The sequence below is a fragment of the Leuresthes tenuis genome, unplaced genomic scaffold (genome assembly GCF_036924035.1).
Source record: "Leuresthes tenuis unplaced genomic scaffold, fLeuTen1.0.hap1 SCAF_20, whole genome shotgun sequence".
Lineage (NCBI taxonomy): Eukaryota > Metazoa > Chordata > Actinopteri > Atheriniformes > Atherinopsidae > Leuresthes > Leuresthes tenuis.
Genome location: NW_027325374.1, coordinates 9842423 through 9860033, shown reverse-complemented (window position 1 = coordinate 9860033; position 17611 = coordinate 9842423). Strand labels below are relative to the sequence as shown.

Below are 17611 nucleotides of genomic sequence, written 5' to 3'. Positions count from 1 at the left end.
ATGCTGTCCTTTGCCAGCCTGCTGGGTGTTGTCTTTGGTAAGTGATGACTGTTTGTGAACCGGTTTTGTTTGAGCTAATAGTGCGTTGAGAAACAACTTAGCTGGATGGAAATATCTGTAAACTACGTTTGCACCTTTCATAATGAAAAAGGTACTTATATACATTTTTTATTTTCTTTACTTCATATGTGAGGTAAATAAGTGTTGCATGTTTCTCATTTCCCACTTTTGACTTTTTACACGTCATAGTGTCACGTAATCACTGAATCAAATTTACACAGGACTGCCTTTTTGTTACATTATACCTATACGTTATATGTATATATTAGACGTATAATATAATATACTGGATTACTGTTGCATTTGCATTTTGAATTCCCCCCACTAGGGGATGAATAAAGTATTTTTCTATTGTTATTTATATTGATATTTATATGGACTCAAAACTTTAGATTACTTGCGTAACCCCGGTTCTTTGAGTCGCATGAGTGAGTGTCTCTCATTGGGAACGCTCTGGGCTGTGAGGTAATTAAATGTTGTATGTTTCCCATTTATATGGACTAAAAACGCATAATGTCCTGTTCTACTAAAGCTGTTTGCTATTGCTACACTTTTCCAAAAAACAGTTCAAATGGCAACAACGCCCAGTCAAAGTCTTTAAAAAGGTTAAACGAAAATCTCTCATTCTGTTGTCAGGGCAACCACTTTGCACGCCACTGCCACCTAGCGGGCAGTTAACGTTATAGCATTTAATGTAATATACACGATTACTGTTGCATTTGTTGTGAAACATCAAAACACAATATGCCCAAATATAATAAACATTTGTATTTATTACAAAAAATTTAATAAAATGTATAATAGTTTTGTATTGTACTTTTTTTAAATCGGCTTTTGGCTATTTATATATCATAGTGTCACATAATGACTTAATCAAATTTACACAGGACTGCTTTTTTGTTACATTATACCTAATTTATTCAATAGAAAGTGATCATTATTAGTTTTTGCTTTTACATTAGCCTTGGTGGAATTTAATTTTCTGAGCTGATTTGATCTTTTTATACTGTACATATTAGTTTGTAACATGTTATTCTCTATAAGTGAACTAATCTTCATGTCACTCTTTGAAAGGTGTTGCAAGTGGCTTGATTTTGAAGACTTTTGTCACTCTGTCAGCAATTCAAAAGACCTACATTGGCTTCCCAGGAGCAATACTCCTGGATCTCCTTTCCCTGGTTACCGTGCCTCTACTTGTGACAAATGTGATCCTTGGTAAGTGTATTTCCAGGGCTACCAAATGTTATATTAGTTCATGCATTCAATACATATTCTGTTTCAAAGGTACATATCAATTGTATAAAAGTGTTTGTAATCATTTACATAGCTGACATCCAAAATAAAGCAAATGCTATTTAAGAATTCTGGAATAGTCCTGGCTGGAGTTTTGAACATTTCACTTGAGCTTTTCCATTGTTGTAATGTTGGATCAAATGTAGGGCTATTTCCACCAAAGCAGTTCTGTGCTAGTTTGGAGCCAGAGCCTCACTTCGAGCCAGTTCTTTTGGTTTTTACCCTCAAAGCACTGGCCCCACAGTAGCACCAAATCTCACTTATGTCAATCACTGGCGGTATGGAGACCATCCATCCATCCATCCATCCATCCATCCATCCATCCATCCATCCATCCATCCTTCCTTCCTTCCATCCATCCATCCATCCATCCATCCATCCATCCATCCATCCATCCATCCATCCATCCATCCATCCATCCATCCATCCATCCATCCATCCATCCATCCATCCATCCATCCATCCATCCATCCATCCATCCATCCATCCATCCATTTTCTATACCCTCTTAATCCAAATCAGGTTTGTGGGGAACCTGGAGCCTGTCCTAGCTGCTATTCGCAGGGGTCAAAGGGCCACACAGAGATAAAAGAAACAAACAATACATGCTCAAACTGACGCCTAAGTTTGATTTAGAATCAGCAGTTAATCTAACAAGCACGTTTTTGGATGGTGGGAGGAGGAGGCCGGCCAGACCAGATGAAATGTTGTGACTGCCATGTTTACCAATTTATAGCCAGCGCAGAACATGAAGTCGAAGCAGCAGTGGACGCACTTTAACATAATGTTTCTCTCAATTCTGTTTCTCTCAATGCTGTTTGATGTTTTGATACCGGAAGCTGTATTACTGAATGCCACCCAGTGTGTGGAGCGGCATTCACGGTCTCTGTTTTCATCTTGAGTTTGCAGCTACACTTGTAAGCATGGTGGAGTGTGTTACCATCACCAGCTGGTGTTTATAGATCCAACTAAAAACAACGTTTATAAATCATGTTTGCAGCGCCTGGCCATAAATACCAGTTACTATTTGAAACAGACTGTCAGCATTGCAAAGTATGAGTTAGTGGTTCTTTAATTTTCAAATAAGATCTTTACACATCAGTAGGATGTATCCCTTTGCCACACTGGGCATGACAGGTCAGGTCCATTCTAGCTGCTATGAAGAAATAATTGGAGAAGAAAGGTGCAATCCAACATGCTTCCTGAACTGCAACCACATTTTGAGTGTGCAGAAGTAGAACACCGTCAGGACTGAAGGAGGAAACGTTGTCATAATGATGTGGCTCTGTGGTGGGTCTCTGGCTGTAGAAAGTCAAAATAGTTCTTTCTAAAACCAACTGAAAACCAACTCAGTGCCGGTTCAGGGATCCAGCACCGGAACCGCTTTGGTGGAAAAGTAGTATGTGTTACTTTAACTTCCCTTTATGTTAAGGGATGTCTCTGAATTTGTTACTCATTCTTTAGCCCTCAGTTTGTGCAAGCCGCTTACTAAGACAACGTTTTGTTCAACAGCTGTTTCGGGTGCGAGTTTGAGCCCCTCCAGAAAGATCACCTCACGTGCACTGGTGTATTTTTTCTTGACTACAGTGCTGTCCGTCCTTACTGGTAAGGAAATACTGCGCATATCGTTTTGTTAGCTTTCATTCCTCTAGTCATGCATGAGGCTGTTTTTAGTAAACAGACACAACCTGAAGTATTGTGCAGCCTTCTGCAGTAACTCTTTCTTTTTTTCCTTTTCTGTATCTTTTTGAGCTTTTTTTGAGCAGCAATATAATTTCCTTTGTGGGATTAATGAAGTATTACTGAATTTGAGTTTATTCTTGATGTTGAAGCAGTTCACTCAGATTTTGAAAAGCCTTGCCTTACTTACACTTGCGGTGTCTGTCCATAAAGATAGTTTCATTTTTCCAAAAAAAATCCTTTATAGTTCTGCTATAAGGCTGCTTCATATTCATTTGTTATAGGGTCGTTCATGGCTATGTTGATCAAACCAGGGGCCGGTCTCAAGGCTCCCTTTGAGGATGAGGAGGAAGAAGATGATGAGGAAGCTTTCTCCTCAGTCCATGCCTTGCTGGACCTAATAAGGTGAGAAAAGTGTGCTCAGACAGTGAACCCTGATTTTCACTAATGTCCCGTCATGTTTCAGTTTCAGTCCAAAACACATCAGAGTTGCACCTGTCACTGTACTTAATCTGCTGAAACGACGTCAGCCGGGTTTTGTAAAGAAACATTTAAAGCTGACGAATGCTTTTATCCATCACTGTTAGAATGATTGTTTTGGCTTTATGGTTTGTAGGAACATGATACCACAAAATGCCGTTCTGGCCGGCTTTCAACAGGTATGTATCTTTACTGATAATGCAACAAATAGCGTCCAGTCTCACATTCAGAATCTGTTTTCCCTTTTTTCATCAGTACAAGACTCAGATGGTTTTGCTGAAAATTGAATCAGAGGATGATGACTCTGAGGTAAATATTTCTCTGCCTTCGCTTTTAGAAAGTCTACGCTTGCTGTGATAATTCACACCACTTCTCTATCAGGCCTGTGTTCTCAGTGGGTTTCACATCTTGTTTCAGGAGTACACACAAGTGCGTTACGTGGGCCAAACCATCGAGGGGATCAACGTTCTCGGACTGACTCTGATTTCCTTTGTCACTGGGATGGGTCTCAGAAAAATCAAAGAAAAAGGAAAACTCTTTTTGGATGTGGTCACCGGCTTTAATGAGGTCACCAAAATTGCAGTGAAGTTGATAATGTGGTATGTGAAGCCAGTGCATTATGTAAATAAGTGTGATTCCAGACAGACTGTATTCTATGTAGTTGTCACTAGACAGCAGAACTCCAACAGACATACACAAAGTATTACTATTTAAAAGTGATGTTCTCCTTCTTTGACGCCTTCTCTTCCTTACTGAACCGTTTTGTCCTAAAGTTTTCACATTGGCCCAACAATAATGAGGTGTTTTCGCTAATTTTTCATTCTCTTGTGTCCTTCTAGCTATTTGCCAATTGGAGTCATGTTCCTGACGGCAAGTTTTGTTGTAGAGATCGCGGACGACTGGGAGACTGTTCTTCACCTCGGAAAATTCACTGCAGTTGTTATTAGTGGGTATGTCCTCTCCACTGATGATGGAAATAATATTTCTGAAAGCTACTTCTCAGGGATTTGCACTGGTACAACTAATATTCACACGGTCATTTTTGCTCTTTGTTAGGCTCTGCATTCATGGATTAGTCGTTTTACCACTTATCTATGCGTTGATTGCGCGACAAAACCCCTTTCAAATCATGAAAGGGGTTTTTCCTGCCTTACTGAGGACTCTGATCATCTCACGGACGTAAGACCATTTGTATTCTCTTCTGTGTGTCTGGATTAAACATTGTAACAGCACAGATGGGATTTGCATTGATGTGTGGAGAATATGTAAGTGCACAATAATCAGAGATATTAAAGAACAAACTGTCCACTGTGTTTATTAGCTATGCAGCCTCGCTGACCTACTGGTGTTGCGAGGAAGTGATCAATGTTGACAGAAGAATCACTCAGTTCATGCTGCCTATTGCCATCAACGTCAACATGGATGGAACGGCCCTTTATGAGATGACAGCAGTAATCTTCATCGCCCAACTCAACGGCATGAATTTGAACTGGAGCAATATGTTTACCATTGGGTAAGTTATGATCATTTTATCTAACGTATCTCTCTGTCATATTTGATCAAAGATAAATTATTATATTCTGTTAAGAAATTACCAATCCCACCGAATCCATGGATTTTAGGAGGGGGTTCAGTAGAATATTTGTGCTATGCTCTTTCTGTTTTTCATGATCCCAGACTCGGGCAGAAATGTTGATTTAAAAAATCTGTGATTATTGTTTTGTATGTAGTAGCTTATGGTGGTTTCACGTGTGAACCTTCACTATCGTGGTTTACCGCCATTGTTGATACAAAGTTTGTCTTCAACACAGCTTTATGATTGCTTTGCAGTGTGTCAGTGGCTCTGTCAGCTGTAGGAGAGGCAGGAATCCCGGCTACAGGAACTATCACCACTCTTTTTGTCCTGACAATCTGTGGGATTCCTGCGAAGGACGCCTCCCTTTTGCTGGCTATAGAATGGCTGCTGTGAGTGGAGCCCAAGTTTTTGCACTGTTACTAAAGCTGATATCGAACAACACATTGTGAGAAAGAGCGTTTTGTGTGTCGGACAGAGATCGCTGCAATTCTGTCGTCAACGTCCTGGGAGACTGCATTGGTGTGGCGCTCGTCGGCCATCTGTCCCAACAGGAACTTGCGAAAATGGATGATGGAGGATCCTTTGGAGACAGGTTTAAAATCATTTTGTCTTTAGGTTATTTCTAACCAGCAGATCCTGAGACATTTGTCGTAGAGATGTAACCATCTCAAAGTCAAGAAATGTGTTTACTCATGCTTTGTTTGTGTATGCCGTTCAGATATGAGACTGTGGAAATGAGTGTTCTGGCTTCAGTTCCCATGCAACAGCCACCGAGTCCTCTCACACTATAAAGATGGCTGCTCCATAAAATAGTTGATTGTATCTAATGATATCTGTTGTATTATATTGAATTGTTGATTGTTATTGATTTAAATAAAACTGTTTAGATTTTTCTGCATTTCTGTTTTTTTGACCATATGCTAATTTTGACAAGATTTGTGTTTTTCTCAGCTTCGTTGGAATATATTTTTGTATTTGTGACAAATGTATTCCCTGAATACATTTTTGAAAAGTTTTGATTTTAGTCCATCGAAAGGGTTTGTAAAATATATAGAATTAGTCTGAATTTTGGACACTGGAAGCCTTAATTTTTTAATCTAACTTAATATTTTACTTCCAAGGAGCCAGACTTTCTAGTTCTCCAGGCTCAAATCAAATAATTTCTTTCTTTTAAAGCTGCTTTTACACTCATTTTCAGTCCACCACATGTACCTGACCTTTTTCAGACAAAAGTGTATGTTTTGTCTGTTGAGCCACTTAACTCTGTCCTATGAATCATTCAAGCATGAAAAAGGCACCTAACTCTATGGATGAACCAGTGTTGCCTGTACATACAACAGACATCTTAGTGAAGAACCAATTTGGAATTCTATCCTCAGGCACTTTGATAGAAAACAGCCAGTTGCAGTGATTCATAATTTGTTCCCATTTCTTTTGTTGCATCTATGAAAAATGCTAAAGATAACACAGTCTAAAGATAATACAGTTTGGCAGGCATACGATAGTATTTTTGCACCAGTAAGGTGTTTTTCAAAGAGCTGTGTGCCTATAGCTTTGCATATCTCAGCATGGTGTGCAGAGTGTCCTGAAAGAATTTGAAGAAAGCGGACAAGTGGAGGACATAAGAAGAAGAGGCAGGCCTAAAACTTTCTATGGCAGATGATGAGATGAGATTGAAAAGGGATTTTCTTAAGCGATGGGAAAAATCCAGCAGACTTGACACAGGACCTGAGAGATGCATCTGGATCTTCAGTTGATCCATTTGTCCACTGAAGCCTCATAATTAAACACTCTTCTTGGAGGTGTGGCTGTCAAGCAGAGATTCTTTAGGGAGGGAAACAATGAGAAAGGGTGAGATATGCCAAATCACAGAAGAAGTGGACTGAAAATCTGTGGCATCAGGTTTGAAGGAGTGATAAATCCTCCCCAGAGCCCAAACCTCAAAGCTATTGAAGCAGTGTGGGATAATGTTGACAGAGAATGGAACAAAAGGCAAGTAACATCCAAAGAAGAGCTTTTGGGATGTCCTTCAAAAAGCCTGAAGAACTATTCCTGAAAACTGCTTAAAGAAATGGCGAGAGAGCTTGTCTGTGTTGAAGAATAAAAGCAGTCATACCAAATATTGACTTTTAAGCTTGCTTAAATTATACAGGCTTTTTTTGCATTATTGACTGTAATTCCATTTATGTTTATTCTTTTTAATAAATCGTTGCACTCATTTTTGGCTCCAGTCTGTCTATGTAAGAAGAAGGTCCAAACACACCAAGAATATAAAAAAGTTGAACTCAGCTGTTAGCAAGAGAGTTCCAAGTTCAACTCTCGGCTGGGGCCTTTCTCTGTGGAGTTTGCATGTTCTCCCCGTGAATGCGTGGGTTCGCTCCGGGTCCTCCAGCTTCCTCCCACCGTCCAAAAACATGCATGTTAGGTTAATTGGTGTCTCTAAAATTGTCCTTAGGAGTGAGGGTGAGCGTGTGGTTGTTTGTCTTGTTTGTCTCTGTGTGGCCCTGTGATGGACTGGCGACCTGACCAGGGTGTATCCCGCCTCTCGCCCGATGACCGCTGGGCTAGGCTCCAGCCCCCCTCTGATCCAACCGACGGATTAAGCGGGTATAGAAAATGGATAGATGGAGCTCAACTGTTCATATTTACACAACCAGCTTATATTTTGGAGAAAACTACATCAGTAAGGATGTGGTGTCACTGAAAAGACTCAGTATACTATTAGTTCATGAAGACTCAACTTGCAGGGTAACCTAAAAAAACACATTTATGAAATTTGGTGCTCCTCTTCAGGTGACTCTTTTCATCTTTAAATAATTCAGAAAAAGCTTGAAACCAACAGACAGTTTGGCTCCAGTGCCTTTATTAGTAAAGTGCTCAGCTCAAGTACATTCTTACTTACTAACATGCAATACTAAAAACAAACAAGGCCTTGCCTATCAATAGCATGAATGAAGACATTGCAGCAATATTTCCATAGAAAAAAGAAAGGACAGTGTGAATTCAAGTACACACACAGAACTTCAAGTGATGCACACAATAATGATAATAAAAAAAAATACAGTTTTTCAAGTTGCAAACTCAAAAAAAGAAAGATTTGTGGCACATTCTCTGACACGATTTTAGAGTTAGCAGAGGACAGACATCGACTTCTACTGTGGGTGCAGTTTGGGTCCTTTAACTCGAAATCTAGGTCCCGTACAGCAGTGTGTGTCCACTTTATTAAGATTACATGTACAATTTTAAAACTAGTAGCGTCTGGTCAGTCATAAAGGTACCTTGAAACCAGAGTGACCTGAAATACTCTATGTTTGCTTTACAAGCCTTCCTTTCTTTTACACTGAAAATATATACAGAACTGGTTTTAAAATACATTACCACTGAAGTGCTTTGAATGAACAGTTTCACAGTTAAGCAAATATGCTTTTTTGCTTTGTAGCTAAGCAAAAACATATTGATAGAACCATTAAATAACCTTATGTGTTGCTTCCAGAACAATTGCTTCTTCATTTATCCAACTGTTTGGGAGAATTTGAGCATTATCATTCATCATTACTTTTGTGTTTTCTTGAATGTAAATCCAACAATTACTCTGTTAGTTATGATTTGGTCTCTTGTAACTACTGACGAAATGATCTGGCTTTTTGACTGCTACAAGCTGCTTTGTGTTTGACTGCTTTTCGGCACAGGGACATTGCCAGATTATATTCTTGAGATGGGAACTTTGTAGACCCTTGTTTGCCTTCGTCTAGCACATCCCATGAATGATCTGTTGTGACTGGACTGCATCAATGCTTAGGTGAATGTTACGTGACAAAGCAACATCCACATTAAAGGCAGGACCTAAAGTTTCCCAGCACAACAATGGACTGTCAGAAAATGAGCCATACTATTCAATTCACCTGTCAGTGGGTCTTTTGTTGTGGCGGATTGGTGTATATTCAAATGAAGCAAAATCCTCTTAAGCGCAATGGTGGAGGTTTTACAATTACTATTTTGAGGGATATTTTTGTATCTCTGGTGCTGGCTTTTCCTGCATATTAGGTCTTAAGAATAACGTTGAGTTTTTACACTAACACTTGAAAGGTAAAGGACAGTTTTTTAAACGCTTAGCACAAAGCAAAAAGCAAATGTTTACCCCTCTCAGTCTTTAGGCAAAGTAAAGCTGGCCATCTCCAACTCTTGCCTCATATTTATCCAAGATTCTTATCAATTATCTAACCCTGTTCAGGAAAACAAATAAGCTTTTCTCCCAAACTGTTTTTCACATCTGAGCTCTATTCTTTCCAGTGGGACGGCAACTCTAATACTCAAGCAACTGTTCGTACACTACAAAATTACTTGTAATCTCTATATGCATAGATGGCGGTAAGACAAGATAGGAATTTTGATGGACATTAGCTACCTATGGCACAAGAGTCAGTGGCTGTCCCTTTTCAGGACAGAAATACACAAAGCTCTGTTGTTCAAAAAACAGAGAGTAGAATGAAGCAATTACACATATTTAAGACAAAGAAAGAAAAAAAAACAGCTGATCATCTCATCACTGGACCTGCCCAGCTCCCCTTATCCCACCAGGGCAATTCCAAAGATGCACTCAGTCAGATCCCAAAAGCTTTTCCTTTAAGTAGAGAGCCATGACTGTTGATTTTCAGGCCAGCTAATGTGCTCTCCTTATGGGGTCAGACTGTTCTACCAGATGTATCCTCCATCATCTGCCTCACCCTCCTCCTCTTCCTCCTCCTCTGCTTCCTCTCCATTGTCCTCTGCCTCCTTCTCTTCTTCATCTTCCCATCCCACTCCGCTCCCAAAATCTCCAGAATATCCAGCTACTTCATCTGAAAAGTAATAAATAGATGGTCGTATTAAAACAATTTGTCTATAGACAGGAAATGATGACAAAAATGTGGTTATCTATTACTTGTTTTGTAAATTTCATGCCATTCTAGTCTATTTCTGTCTATTTAAGCTTAAAAGGTTTAGAACCATGAAAATGCTAGAGACTGCATGAGAATGCATGAGGAAATAATGTTATTTTTCTCATATTATTGATTGTCCCTTTCTATTTCAAACATTTAGGTTTAGCTTTTATCTATTCAAGTCTCTGATTGGTTGTCCGATCAGTAATAAATGGTGGCAGAGGGAGGCTGCTTTGGGTACGGTTAAGAAGTACACAAATATTAATCCTATAGCCTTTTTCTACTCACTTTTTCTTGATCTCATTGTAAAACATTTTCAGGTTAATGGAATTTGCAAAAAGACAACAAATTTGACATTTTCGAAGCAAAAGACCAATGGAGCAAATACACCAATGAGATATTAAAATTATTCTTTTTTTTTTGTTTGTTTTTGAAGAGAAAAAGCAAAAAGAGAAACTGGAATAAACACAAAAGCGCTCCTGCTGATTTGTTACCTGGACTCTGAATACAGGTTATTGCACCTAGCAGTTAACAGACCGATTCATGAACAGAGAAAAATTTACTTCACAAACATTCCTTTTTTGATTGTATGATGTAAAATTCTTACCGCAGTCAGGGTTGCCATGAATTCTAGAGCCCATCATTTCTTCTCCGTGCTGATCAACACACCAGCACTCTCCTCGGCTCGGGTCGCACTGCACTTTCCTGTAGTAGCCGTCCTCATCGCAGCTGGGAATATACATCCCTGCAAAAACACGCACACACTCATGCCTGTTTCTTCAATATCTATACCCTTATCACACATCAGTGGACCATACTGGTGCCCGAGAGTGCAGCAAACTAGAACGCCAACTCGCCTAAGTGATCCAGAGACAAGACCATCACATGGCACAGAGGCAGCTTTTTGGCAGAGAATACCACAGAGACAGAGAAAGCGAAAGCTTCCCATGTTTGTTTGACACAAGTGTGCACATGTTGGTGGATGTCATTTTATACAGTAGGTTGGCATGGCATTTCCTTATGCTGTGAGAGTGGTATGTTAAAATGTAGCGACAGCCTGTGAGACAGAGCTCCACTCTTTCAGCCTCCCTGAGGACGCTCCTGTCAAACCCAGAACAAAGTTTTGATACAAATGCTGAGCCTCCCCACTGCACAACTGAAAATACAAGACAAAACACAAGAATTGATATGAGTGGGCCTCCGGGATGGTAAAACAGATCTGTATTTGGAGCTGAAGACAGGAAAGCAGCTGTGCAGTATGCTGAGGATGCTTGGTAGGTATTGTAGCGTGGAGTTCCTCATAGAGAGAAATGGCCACTTTAACTTTGCTTTTTCCCAAAGCCAGCACTGCCCTCTAATCCTCCCAACCTGATTACGGCCTAATCCTAGCTGTGTGCTTGTGATCTCTGTAATGAGCGTTCTCCAGCAATTCGTCTGCATCTCCACACATTTTGTAATACAAATTCCCCAACAAACCTGAGACAGTGTGAAGGCACAAGCCAGCTGCATGGTGTAGTTCACAGGTAATTCTACCGTGTGCTGTGACTTTAAAAGGATCTGAGATGAGTAAGTGATGAGTTTCTACCTAAAAGGTGTTGAAATGCAAGAGTTTCACTTAATGCGACTTGAACTTCACAGTATTATACAAAAAAAATGTATTTACCAGGTTTCTTCTTGGCAGCCTCCTGCACTTGGATTCTCTCCAGCTCAGCAAGGCATGGCGGCTCTGTGGGAATCAAACATGAAAAGTGATGACAGGCAAAACCTAAAACTGCTCTCCTCAAATTTTATCTCAATCAATGCTCTTCATAATTACAGTTTTTGCTCTTATTGATTTGTTTAAGAAGTCTTCTATTTCGTTCCCCAGAGCGTGATTGATCGGGGAGGGTTTGGGTGAAAGAACATATGGATGCAGACTGAGAAGGACAAAGAAACAAGCTGAACCTCAAGAGCAGATAGAAATAGAAACAAAGAGAGAGACACTTTGTATCGACCTGTGAGGCAACACATCTCGCAAAACATTTGTGGATTTTTACAGAACTATTTCAGTGTCTGTTCAAGGCACAAATGGAAAAAAAGGCCACCTAAAATAACAGTTTATTGTGAAACTTTCAGACTTATGTCTCTTTCTTTGTGTGCAGTGCTACAAAAAAACATGATTATTTAATGGTTTAGCATGAAGTAGTTTCCTCACACCAACATTTTGTGACCAAGAATTGATTAGGTCATCGGTTTGATCTATTGCATGCAGGTTTAATGCCTGATCAATGAGTAATCAGCTTGCAAATGAGGTTCCATCCATCCATCCATTTTCTATACCCGCTTAATCCGTTGGTCGGGTCACGGGTGGGCTGGGGTGAGAGGCAGGGTACATCCTGGACAGGTTGCCAGTCCATCACAGGGCCACACAGAGACAAACAAGACAAATAACCACACACACACTCACACTCACTCCTAAGGACAATTTTAGAGACACCAATTAACCTAACATGCATGTTTCTGGACGGTGGGAGGAAGCCGGAGTACCTGGAGAGAACCCACACATACATGTGGAGAACGTGCAAACTCCACACAGAAAGGCCCCAGGAGGGGATCAAACTTGGAACCATCTCGTTGTGAGGCGACAGTGCTGACCACCACACCACCATGCAGCCCGCAAATGAGGCTACCTGCAGAATTATCCTGAATTTATTAAGTACAGGTCAAACGTTGCAGATGTTCCACTTGTGCACAGCTGAAACGTGTTTTGATGGAAGCACTTGATTATTCTATGTAATAACTTCAAAAATATTAAGACAGTGTCTCCACATGTGAGCTCCAAATGAATTTGTATTTGCACACCAGGCATTTCAAGTCTAATTCTTCCATCATTTCACAGGTCAGTTCAGATCTGCTGCAACTTCTATTCTCTCAGACTTTGTTCTTCATCAAAATGACAAGAAAGCAAACCACATTTCACTATTCAACACCTGCAGCGTTAACATTTAAGCACCTCATAAAAGGCTATAAAGCACTCGCAGAGAGACAGTACGCCTGATAGCACCTTGCAGCAGTTGACTGTGCACTCAAGCCATAAAACATCCAAAGAAAACCATTTTGACAGCTGCACAAATCAATTCCTGGCTTCTTCCCCTGAGAATGCGAAGATTAGAATAGATTTGCAATCCTGTTTCAATCAAGTAGATGCAACTAGTTTAGTCAAAGCCTCTATTGTTAAGAGAAAGTTGTTTACACCCATGAACAGAAAGTTGTAGGCGAATGTTCCAAGGATGAAGACAGTTTTTGGGAGATTTGTTTACAGAGAAGATCCCAAAATCGGTTGACTGCTTTTTCTGTTGCACAGTGGAGGGACAAAAAAGAGAGGTCTTACCCAATGTACAACTGCTAATCATTCTGGGTTTATCATCAGACTTGTATATGATATTGATTTAATAAACAAATCGACAAAACTGCTGCAATCTTACATGTGATTAGGCTGATTAAGATAATGCCTGTCATTTGTTAAACCCATCTGCAAAGAGAAATGTTGGAGTAGACTATAATTATTTGTCATCTTTCAACATACTGATAAGTGTATTTTTATCTATTAAATTGATCCAGGAAAATTGTTTCCACCTTCAAGTAGAGCTTTTTGAAAATAGTATTTCCCAAAATGACCCCGGAACATTTCTTTACATTTCTCTGAGAAGCAGGTGGAAGAAACTGACGTCAAGTGCATCCCACGTTTCTCTCTGACATAACCTTGCTTTAATTTCACCCATTTACAGATCTGACTCAAAACAGATCATTTCTTTGGGTGGAAATCCCTTCACTCACTTTCTCTCCAGAAGCAGAGGCACCACTCCGCCGTAGAGACCTTTCCATCCTTGTAGCTGTCGCAGGAATTGAAGAAAGGCCGGATACAGACTTCGTACTTGTCCAGGTTGATAGCAGCCAGCTCAGCTTGGTCCAGATACAAGTCACTGTTGGTGTCTAGCTTCGAGAACATCCAGCCGATGGAGTCTTTGCAGCTGGCAACCAGGCTTTTGTCCAGCACTGTCAGCAATAACCACACAGTATTGTAGATTTTTTTTCTGTTAGTACTACATTTCTTTGCATTGACAACTAAGTTTTAAGTTTGGAGGTTGCTGAATAAAGCTGCTTTGTGAGTTTCTAACCTGAAGCGGTGCCAGCTCCAGGCTTGCCAGAGTTATTCTGCTTTGCGTTCACATGAAGGAGCTGGAACCAGTCTCTCAGGCGGTCACCCAGGTCTGCCAGGTCCTGACCAGTGCAGCTCTCTGTGGGGAACGAATAAATGAATCTCACCATTCAAAAACTGTGGCAGTTGCTTGACAGCAGCATGATTCACTTCCCCTAAAGGCAGACACTGACTCAGTAAGAGCTGCTATTACAGTGCTCTTACTGATGTGCAATGAATGGCCCAGGCTACCTTCACTGTAAAGCAGTTGATCTGAAATGTTATATTTTCACACTTTTTTCATACTTTTTTTTAAGCACGTTATCTGCCAATTCTAAGAATTTACATTACTTTATAGTTAACACTGAGGCAGCAACTTGATGTTAGCCTATTTAAATACACTTTCAGTTTTAAGCTACACACTTGTTGCAGGAGAAACATTTCCTTGGTTTGATCAATTGGCATTTTCACGTGCCCAAGAGCCTGGACAATCAATTGTATTTGGCTGCATTAATAGATTGTGTACACTCTAAATAATTAATTACCACATGATTGAAAGAGCAGTAAACCACATGGGAGTTGTTTGGTTAACAGTAATCTCTGAAATTGGTGAGTATTGATCCCAAATGTCGAAACATTGGGTTGATTTGTGAGGAATAAAAAGTCCTATCCTACACATAGAATGCAACACTGAGTGCAACATTGCATTTTCTTTCTTTCTTTTTTTGTTAGAAGTCTTGACTTGTCAGATGGATGACAATGACTTTAGAGGTAAAGAAAAGGCACTTACCTCGTTTTATATCAGTATTTGTAACAATAGCTGAAGTGCAAGGGCAAAATCCAGTGCACAAGATCCTCAGGTCTTTGCCTGTGAGGCAAACCTGCTGCTCCAACTTACACTGTAAGAAAGGGCGAGATAGGGAGGGATGCAGTTAAAATATTTATAAGGGTGGCCGCAGGAAAAAGATTGCTCATTCAGAGGAGACACTGCACTTAAAGAGAGGCAGCAAGAATGAGCTGTCATTTTCCACTGTCTTCTCATGCAAGGTCAAAATTAAAAACTATACATAAATCAATACAGTCCTGGCTGTGGCTGCTCTTCAGCGATGCTGTTCAAAACAACGTCAGTCATTAATCATAAGGCTACATTGAGCCTTTGCGATCGTCCTCTCGTGAACAGTGATGAACTGATCTGCCCTGCTGCGCCCACGTATATGTCAGCGCAGCAGGAAACTGCACTTGACTGGTCTCCTCTCATTATTTAAAACGTTGACACAGACAACTCTTCATTTCTTCTCAGGGGTTTTATGTTGAAACACTTTAGTTATGAAGCTCAGGGAGAAAAAAAGGTAAAAGGTAAAAGTAAAGTGAATGCTTTCAAAAGAAATACCGGTGCAGAATATTTTCTTCTACCTCTGAGGCGTAGTTGTGTCCATCAGAGCCACATACAGGTGAGGAGGCAGCCACGGGACAAGGCTTGCAGCTGCTTTCATGGAGCTCTAGCTGCCCCGACTGTTTGACTCTGAACATGAGAAGGAAAAATGCAGAAATATCTATCTCTATGAAACTGTTCCAACACACAAAGATTAATGACATTTTGTTGATGGTGTTCACAGCACTTGGAGTGTTAGCATGCAAATATTCATTAGCAAAATGGAAATATGTCTGAAGCTGGTGTCATTTTGTAGTTAAAGAAATCCCATGTGATCAAACGTTCACCAAAATTGCAATAATTCTCCTTGAAAAAAATTCATTATGTGGTTTTTGTATGTCGAGCCATTGAATAAATTGAGATTTTCCACAGAAAAACTCATTAAAGTGCTAGTGTGTGTGAACATGCTGATTGGCAATCTAAGAAGGATCCAATTTCAGATTTTCCATATTTCTGAGAATAATCCTTTCATGCCCAATTTCCTTAGATGTACCTACAGCACCTTGCTGTATGTGTGTGGAACATGCTAACTGCTCTCCTTCTCTAGTTCCACCACTTTCCAAGAGGTGGAGAATTTGGACAACAAAATTATACTACTACAAGTCCAGTTTTGGAAGTTAAGGTGATTGCTTCCTTATTGCTGTTTAAACACACCCTGTCTGTTTCAATCTGTTTAATATATCTGTTTGAAACATTGCTCACAATCATTGGTACATTGCAGTTTAGTTCGAGTCATACTAAGCCACAGCTTCAGCTGCTTACTTTGGCTATGATACAGATTTAAGCGTTTAGAAAACACAACATGGGCATTTTAAGAGGGTTGAAAAAACACTTAGGGGCAGACATTAAAGTTTTTGGGTATGCAAAAACAAAATTAGATGAGAAAGAGAAAACATTTTTGTTATTTGGGTGAACTGATCCAATATTCTCCATCTTGCTGGGGTTCAACTAGTTACAAGTCTCCTTGAACAAGCTGTTTTTCTTACATCCTGCAAACTACAACCTCAATGAAGGTGTCTTTTTTAACTACCTGTCATAATGTGCCTGTTAATATGTGGATGCACTGCTCATGAAAATGGCTACTTTCCCTTCACATTCCAATTGACTTTATGTTCAATGAGCAAAATCATCATGCTCCACTGTAGAGCTTCGCCAGGTCTTACTTAATGATGCTGAGATGGTTTGGTGTGGTTGCATTCGTGCTCATTACCCACCATTTGACACAGTCTCTTTCATCTCTGAGGTGACTCTGTAAATGAAGCACTTTATTGAAAAAGATAAATGCCTGTCACTACATATAGACTTTGCAGGTAGTAATAATTCACTCCATTAATTCTTTTCAGACCCTGCTCATTTGTTTTTCAGTTAAAGTGGAATAAATGAGTGCAATGTAAAAAAAAATGTCCTTCACTGAGGTCTTTTTGCAGGAAAATAAAAAGTCTTAGAAAGGAGAGAAACATAAACCCCAATGTTATGCTACTAAAAAGGTAAAATGTAACATATTTTTCTATAAACTGTTCATGGTATTAGTATCTGTTTCCTCCTGCTCTGCTACATTATTAATGGGGAGCATTCAGGAAAATGTCTAAAAAGCAAGCAATATATCCATGATAATATATTAATGATAAGTGTCAGACAATAAAATTACTGTTTGCTTTCTTTCAAAAATTATCATATTTAATGTGCACATTTATCTACACATAGTGTTTTCTGCATATTTAGTGTGTTTTTGAAAAGACTACCTTAAAAAAGTGTCCTCTTCTTTTGTTCAGTCTTTATAATAGAGGCATGACTGAGTTGAACAACATGCATTTCAACACGCCTTCACACAATATTATAAGTTTAGAGGATGTTGCTCCAGCCTAAGTTGGTCTCTTAGCCTTATTGACTAACCTAAGAGAATGCTGTTCACCAATTACAGGATTTATCTCTGCTTTTGCCATGCTATGTTCTGCAATTTGCCACAATCTCACTATTATAAACAGTCTAACTTT

At 39.7% G+C, this 17611-nt stretch overlaps 2 protein-coding genes across 2 annotated transcripts in view; one reads left to right on the top strand and one right to left on the bottom strand.

Annotated features, from left to right (window-relative positions):
- Window positions 1-5880, top strand: LOC140278901 (excitatory amino acid transporter 3-like). The gene is made up of 13 exons (XM_072373987.1): window positions 1-37; window positions 1135-1275; window positions 2866-2958; window positions 3318-3438; window positions 3650-3692; window positions 3769-3822; window positions 3931-4112; window positions 4353-4463; window positions 4570-4692; window positions 4835-5026; window positions 5344-5478; window positions 5565-5681; window positions 5808-5880. The coding sequence occupies exons 1-13, from the start codon at window positions 1-3 to the stop codon at window positions 5878-5880; spliced, it is 1422 nt and encodes a 473-aa protein (XP_072230088.1).
- A 2056-nt stretch (window positions 5881-7936) lies between these two features.
- Window positions 7937-17611, bottom strand: part of LOC140278743 (testican-2-like) — a 41868-nt gene continuing 32193 nt past the window's right edge. Inside the window, exons 4-10 of the mRNA XM_072373818.1 lie at window positions 15599-15707; window positions 14976-15084; window positions 14166-14285; window positions 13825-14043; window positions 11672-11734; window positions 10616-10753; window positions 7937-9927 (exon numbers count right to left, since the gene is read on the bottom strand). Coding sequence (XP_072229919.1) covers window positions 9782-9927; window positions 10616-10753; window positions 11672-11734; window positions 13825-14043; window positions 14166-14285; window positions 14976-15084; window positions 15599-15707 — 904 coding nt within the window. The 3' untranslated portion in view covers window positions 7937-9781. The remainder of the gene's footprint in view (window positions 9928-10615; window positions 10754-11671; window positions 11735-13824; window positions 14044-14165; window positions 14286-14975; window positions 15085-15598; window positions 15708-17611) is intronic.

Excerpts from the sequence above, each read along its gene's own strand:
- LOC140278901 (XM_072373987.1), top strand. The coding sequence starts at position 1 with ATGCTGTCCTTTGCCAGCCTGCTGGGTGTTGTCTTTG. Across the intron at positions 4,113-4,352 it reads GCAGTGAAGTTGATAATGTG|CTATTTGCCAATTGGAGTCA; the intron begins GTATGTGAAGCC and ends GTGTCCTTCTAG. Across the intron at positions 5,682-5,807 it reads GGAGGATCCTTTGGAGACAG|ATATGAGACTGTGGAAATGA; the intron begins GTTTAAAATCAT and ends TATGCCGTTCAG.